Here is a 7,065-nt window from a genome sequence, read left to right on the forward strand (position 1 = left end):
GGTTGTAAAACAAGAAATTGTACTTGTGAAAAAACAGGGCTGTCATGTACTCGATCCTGCAAACATTGTAATGGTAATAGCTGCGGAAACGCTGCAAAATTGGACGAACCGTACGTTTATAAAGACGACGCTGGTGACATAAATGATGATGGAAATTCCGATGAACTAAGTGAAATACAGGAAGAAGAGGATACAAACGAAATTAAGGATGAAATTTATGCCGTGCAAAGTAAAACCCAGCATAACGTGTACAAATTCACGAAAAATTTTTGTTAATCCTTAAAGCAAGCTAGACCATCTACGTTGTCTGTAACACTTTTTCTGTTTGTTTGGATAAAAAACATAAGAAATTGGCTGAGATATTTGCAATGTTTGAATTGCAAACTATTTTTTTTTTCCCTGAAATATTGTTAAAAATGCAAAAAATAAAATCTTTCTTTCACATTCATGCACAATATGCTTAAACACACATGTTTACCGAAGCCAAATAACGATTAAGTTCGCTTTACTACTTCTAGAAGAAAAAGAAAAAAAAAAAAAACCTTACTTGACACTATTACCAATCAATTGGAAATACAAAAAACCGTGAAAAAAACGTTTTCCTCGGAGACTTTTTTTTTTATCATTAAATATTTTTTGAGCAAGACTTAGAAATATTCTAGTGTGCGGCCCGCAACCTGAAAAAGAAAAATTCAATCCAGCATTTGCTTTCGCTGCCGTTTCCCCTCTTGCTTCTCTCTCTCTCTCTCTCTCCACGCACCATGATCTACGTATACAACGCACGCATGTAGTAGAGCATGGAGGGGGAGTATGGCTCGTATAGGCATCGTAGCTCGTCACGGCTGCTGCTCTCTCCTCACTCACTCTTACAGCAAGTGTAGAAAATGCTTAATTAATTTTTTTAGCATAATTTCGCGCTTGTTCAAACACATGTAATAGATCAAATCGATAGGAAATCTTCCACCCTACACGCTGGTGTCTTAATTTGTGTCGTATCTGTTACTGTTAAAGATATATAAGCAAAATAAACTTCAGACACGATTTTCACATTGATCCATTACTTAAAAAGTTTTTTAAATTATTTTTCCCGTAATCAGCGGAAAAAAAATACGTTAAAAAAAACATAAAACACCCGCTTGAAAAACAAATTTCTAACTCAGAGCTCAAGGGAGTCGTCTAAGAGTCTTGAACAGAGATGAGTAGAGAGATTCTTAACGCCCAGTGTTGGCAAAGAGGATCTTCGCATACCCCCACCGCTACTGGAACTTTCCGTTGGAAAAGTTCCGAAGCCAATCAGAGCAGGGCTACAGCAGGAGTGTTGGGGAGGACTTATTTCTCCTGTGAATAATAACGCAAGCACCTATCCCCACACAACTCGATGAAATTACTCGTCACTTTGATTATTTAAAATATATAAAACTTGCTTACTGGCTGCTTTAATTATTTATGATTAATAAAATAATAACGCAAGCGCCTATCCTCATACAACCCGATGCGCTTACTCGTCACATTGATTATTTGGAATAAATAAAATAATAACGCAAGCACCTATCCCCTGACAACCTGGGGAACTTACTGGTCGCTTTAATTATTTATGATTTATAAAATAATAACTCAAGCGCCTATCCCTAAATAACCCGTGACACTTACTGGCTACTTGAATTATTAATAAAACAAATATAATTACTGTCTCGTGGCGAGAGAGTCGCAGGTGACTCGCTCGCCTAGTTGAAAAATAAGGAAAAGGAAAACAAATAAAGACACTGCGTTTTTTTGAGGGGAAAAAAACCTTGCGGTAAAAAAAACCCCTTTTATTGAAGAACACAACTAAATTTACATACACTTGACTCGACTACGAATTAAAACACGCACGCACGCACGAGAGCCGCCAATTACAGGTGGTCGGGTTTAAGACGCTATCGGATACACAACAAATTGACTACACTAATACTATGTCAACGTGTGCACTCGCGAGAAACGCTGGTAAAGGCCCAGAGAGATATTATTGCCATGTCAGGGCGAATTGAGTGTGTTATTGCCGTGTCAGGGCGAATTGAATACGATTTAGGTATTGCCGTGTCAGGGCGAATTGAGTATGATTTGTATTTGAGGCAACGGAGCTCCGCACGCATTGAGGTGTCTCAACAGACTAGCTCAGCCATGCACGCAGGCACACGAGCGTAACGACTTAAGATGGCGGCGGTGCACAAGCGTGCGTGCCGTGAATATGTATATATGCTTGTAAGCTGACGAGGCAATGACGGGTCATCGCGTCGTCAGCCTTATGAAGGCATGTACGACTGTACATACTCCGGGCGAGAGCTGCGAAATGACGTTAAATATAACTTAATATGAGCAGAATGTTACTATTAACATATTTGAATTTGCATTGGCTTTACATTGAATGGTAATGAATGTGAGTTAACAATTTGACATAAGTAAACTCAGTCTCTCGCTCGAAGTATCTTTGATTTATTTAAATTGTTTGATTTAAAACATAAGACCAATGAAAAACTACAGGCTAATTTTAAAGCGCTCTAATCTAATCTATTTAAAGTCTTTGATTTAGAGTTATTGAGATCAACATTAAGCTTTGAGCAAAACACAAATAAAATAAATGAATGAGGATGAATTATAAGAATATTGACTAGTTCAATCAACTAGAACGCATTTACAAGTTAAGTTGTACTAAATCTAGAAATTACAATCAATCTCAGTAAGTCTATGACTAATCTTGACAATCGGTCGAGTTTCCTTTGGAGTGACTAGAACCAGTGATTAAATTGAAAAATGAACAGTAATTGAAACAATGACTAAGTTAGAATTATTGATTGAAACAAATTGAGATTAATGACACACCTCAAGAACCACACCCAGCGGTCACCGCCCATGTGGAATTGTCTTTTCGATGAGAATAACGACCGCACCAGGTTTGATTTCGCCAGTAGATTCATGCCATTTTTGACGGATATTGAACTCATTGAGATAGTCAGTATGCCAACGATTCCAAAAGTCCTGTCGAGCCTTAGTTATGAAGTTCCAGGTGGATAGACGATTATCAGGAACTGAAACAAGATTTTCCTCGGGTAATGTTTTGAAAGACCTTCCTATAAGCATGTGAGCAGGTGTTAATGCTAGAGGGTCATTGGGATCCGCAGAAAGAGTGCATATTGATCTTGAATTTAGAATAGCCTCAATCTCAATGAGTAAAGTTTGCAATTGTTCGTATGTGAGAGTATGATTTTTCAGAATGCGTTTTAGATGGTGTTTGAAACTCTTTACTGCAGCTTCCCAAAGACCGCCAAAGTGAGGTGATAAAGGTGGGTTAAAGTGCCAAGTTATGCGATTAGAAAGTGCGTAATTTTTTATTTGGTTTTCATATTCGGGTGTTTTAAATAAGTCATAAATTTCTCTCAATTCATTATTGGCTCCTACAAAATTTGTCTCATTGTCTGAATATACGTGCTCGGGTATTCCCCTACGACTAATAAACCTACGAAAGGCGGCTAAAAAACCTTCCGTAGAGAGATCATGTGCTAGTTCAATGTGAACCGCTTTGGACATCATGCATACAAAAACACATCCATACACCTTAAGGGTTGTTCTACTTCTAAACTGTTTTTCCTTAATATAAAGAGGTCCAAAGAAGTCCACACCAACGTGACTAAATGCTGGGGCTTTGATTACGCGAGCTGCGGGTTAATCAGCCATTTGGGCCTGTAAGGGTTTAGGTTTGGTACGAATACAATCCACACAGTGTCTGATAATTTTTCTAACTTGATCTCTACCATTAATTATCCAAAAGCGTTCTCTGATTGAGTAAAGAGTGGATTGTATTCCTCCGTGTAAATTAGATTGATGGTATTGTCGAATAATTAAATCGGTTACGTGATGTTTGCTTGGCAGCAAAACTGGATGTTTTTGATTGTAAGCAAGTTGTGCATTTTTCAATCGACCATCCACGCGCAAGAGTCCATCGTTATCTATGAATGGATGTAAATTGTCGAATCTGGTAGTTTTTTGATAAGGAACAGAAATTTGCCCAGACTCTGTGTCGTGAGCGGTCGACAGACGTTATACCTCAACAGGGAATTTTTCGTGTTGTATACTACGCAGAAATTTCAGCTCTGCTTCTCGTGCTTCTTCAACGGTGATTGGTAATCCTTTGTTAAGTTTTGTGCGCCATCTAAAAATTAAAGCTATAGTTTTAATAAGAGTCTGGTATGATGAAAAACGAGAATAGATCTCAGACACTGAGTTTGTGGTTAGAAGGCAGAATCGTTGTTTGAACCCAGAGTCTTCTCGACTTGATATCTTCACACTGGGTGGCCAGGTGTTCTCTGCTTGGGACAACCAACTTGGACCTGAAAACCAAGTGTTATTTAAGAGAAAATCTGCAGGGAGTTGACCCCTGGATAACGCGTCTGCGGGATTGTCATCTGTTCGAACATGTCTCCACTGGACCTCAGCTCCGAGAGTTTGAATATCCGCAACCCTGTTTGATTCAAAAGTTCTTAATAAGTGGGGAGCCTTGCTAATCCAATGCAGTGCGATGGTAGAGTCGGACCACAGCACTACCCGATCGACATGAAGCTCGAATTGAGATCGCATAGTAACGTATAGTTTTTTGAGTAAGGATGCGGCAGATAATTCCAATCGAGGAATAGTCATATTTTTGAGAGGAGCGACGCGTGATTTTGCACATGCAAGTCTTACCAACACTTTGCCCTTTACATCTATGGACCTGAAATAAATACATGCTCCATACCCACGTATGCTTGCATCGCAAAACCCGTGTATCTCGACTCGTGCAAAATTGTGAATCAAGATGTCACGATCAATCGAAAGTTTTTCTAGCAGATGTAGTTGTTCTGCAACAGTGGCCCATCTGGTATGAATTTCCTGGGGCAGGGACTCATCCCATGTGATTTTAGATTTCCAGCAATCTTGAATTAAAACTCTGGCATATAACGACACTGGGCCTACCAATCCAAGCGGGTCAAAAATTTTAGAAATTTCAGATATGAGTTTACGTTTAGTGCAAGTGTCTTTAGGATCAATTACTTGAACCTTGTATTGAAGTTTGTCATGTTGAGAATTCCAAATGATTCCCAGCGTTTTTTGAACAAGATTTTCCTTTATCAAACAGTCTAAATCAAAGAATTTCTTATCAATGTTGTTAAGAGCAGCTTCGTGATTAGAGGCCCATTGTCGTATCGTAAATCCGCCTCGACTCAACAGCTCAATCACTTCATCACGTATCTGAATAATCTCACCGAGAGTGTCAGCTCCAGTAATGAGATCATCCACATACAAATCTCTGAGGAGTATTTTACTAGCTCGTGGTGAATTTGATGCTTCGTCGTTGGCGAGCTGCTGAATCGTGCGTATGGCTAAAAATGGGGCTGATCAAACGCCAAATGTTACGGTATTAAGTTCATAGGTTCTGATTTGGTGGTTATGGTACCATAGTACACGCTGATATTTTCGATCATCGGGATGTACGATAATCTGCCTATACATTCGGGCTATGTCGGCTGTAATGACGTATTTGTGGGCTCGGAATTTAATTACTTGTTCAAATATTTTGTCCTGGATGGTGGGACCTACTAGTAAAACTTCATTAAGTGAAATTCCTGTGGAAGTCTTTGCCGAAGCATCAAAAACTACTCTAAGCTTGGTGGTCTCGCTAGATGGTTTTATTATGGCATGATGAGGAAGATAATAACCTCCTACAGTGTCGTTAGCTAGTGACATATGATTAAGGTCGATATATTCCTGCATCACCTTTTCATACTCTACTTTAAAATTGGGATTTACCTTAAAAAGTGAATAAAAACGATTTAATGCTTGAGAACGAGATTCTCCTAACTCAAATTTATTGCAACGAAAAGGTAGCCGCACGATGTATCGACCTGTAGGGTCTCTTCGAGTATTATTGACAAAATGTTTTTCACAAGCTATCTCATCGCGAGATTTTGAGGGTTCGGTGTCTATCTCTTCGACTAGCCAGAATCTTTCTATCATGGTATCTAATTTTACTACATTACAAGACGCCTTTCTTGAGGTTGATATGTTGTCTGAGCCTCCTGCCACTATCCAACCTAAACTAGTTTTCTGTAATATTATGTTAGTCGTATTATGAGTGATATTTAATTGTCCTACAGCTAATACTGCTAGGGTAGTGCCTGAGGACAATAATATGTCAACTGCTTGAGGTATGTGAAATTTAGGATCTGCTAGTTGTATGTTTTTTGGAATGTGATATAACTCACGAGGGAAAATTTCATCTGGCACGAGGTTAGTGATCTTTGGGACAATAAGGAATTCTAACTCTTTTCCAAACTTGGTGTGATTGGATTGAAATTTAAGCTTAATGCATTTTTTGGAAATAGTGCATAAGTCATCAACAGCTCCTATTGAGACTGAACAGTCTTTAACAGGTAGCTTTAATGACTCTGCTAAATCAGAAGTGATCAAGTTGACAGTAGAACAAGAATCTAGCAACGCTCGTGCCGAGATGAAATCACCCTTGAGATTTTTTACCTGTAAGATGGCTGTCGGCATAAGCTGTGTGTGTAGTAAATGTGCTGATGATGCTAATGAGTACTGGTCTAGTCATGTTTTTGATGTAATTGATTGTTCCCTTTCAGTTTTTTGGGTCGCAGGAGTAGGAGTGTTTGGTGTTCCTTTGGTCTGTTGTTGAGATGTTGTATTTGATTTCTTGTCTGCATGTAGAATGGTGTGATGATCCCTGTTACACTTTTTACATCTACTTTCGTTTTTGCAAGGTAGTGGATGAGAGCGCAAACAGTTACGGCAGATTTTGTTACTCTTTACAAAATCCCACCGCTCCTGAAGGGCAAGCTTATTAAATGCTGGGCAGACATAAAGCCGATGAACTTCGTTGTATTTAAGACAATTTGGTGAAACATTTGTCACTAAGGAGCGAGCATTAAAATCGATAGGAGTTCGCTTGGCCTTCTGGGAGAGTTGAGAATTGTCAGAGGGTCGCTTCCTATTGCTAGCTGATGGTGTTGAAAACTCCTGCTCTATTGCTTTGAG

At 39.0% G+C, this 7,065-nt stretch overlaps 1 protein-coding gene across 1 annotated transcript; it reads right to left on the minus strand.

Moving 5' to 3' along the window:
• Nucleotides 1-4,382: 4,382 nt before the first annotated feature.
• LOC149373240 (uncharacterized) lies at nucleotides 4,383-6,622 on the minus strand. Its single transcript, XM_089597630.1, has 6 exons — nucleotides 6,547-6,622; nucleotides 6,166-6,461; nucleotides 5,916-6,117; nucleotides 5,575-5,801; nucleotides 4,773-5,376; nucleotides 4,383-4,495 (listed from the first exon to the last, which is right to left on the minus strand). The coding sequence occupies exons 1-6, from the start codon at nucleotides 6,620-6,622 to the stop codon at nucleotides 4,383-4,385; spliced, it is 1,518 nt and encodes a 505-aa protein (XP_089453756.1).
• Between the last annotated feature and the right edge of the window lie 443 nt (nucleotides 6,623-7,065).

The sequence above is a fragment of the Copidosoma floridanum genome, unplaced genomic scaffold (assembly GCF_036245765.1).
Source record: "Copidosoma floridanum isolate Cflo_tuat_1 unplaced genomic scaffold, Cflo_Japanese_pri ptg000034l, whole genome shotgun sequence".
Taxonomy (NCBI): Eukaryota; Metazoa; Arthropoda; class Insecta; order Hymenoptera; family Encyrtidae; genus Copidosoma; species Copidosoma floridanum.

What these genes read in the sequence shown, in the direction of transcription:
- LOC149373240 (XM_089597630.1), bottom strand. Translation starts at nt 6,622, where the DNA reads ATGACTAGACCAGTACTCATTAGCATCATCAGCACATTTACTACACAC. An exon ending in TGCCGACAGCCATCTTACAG is followed by an intron (nt 6,462 to 6,546) that starts GTAAAAAATCTC and finishes CTTCTGATTTAG; the next exon opens with CAGAGTCATTAAAGCTACCT. An exon ending in TACTCGAAGAGACCCTACAG is followed by an intron (nt 5,802 to 5,915) that starts GTCGATACATCG and finishes CCAATTTTAAAG; the next exon opens with TAGAGTATGAAAAGGTGATG.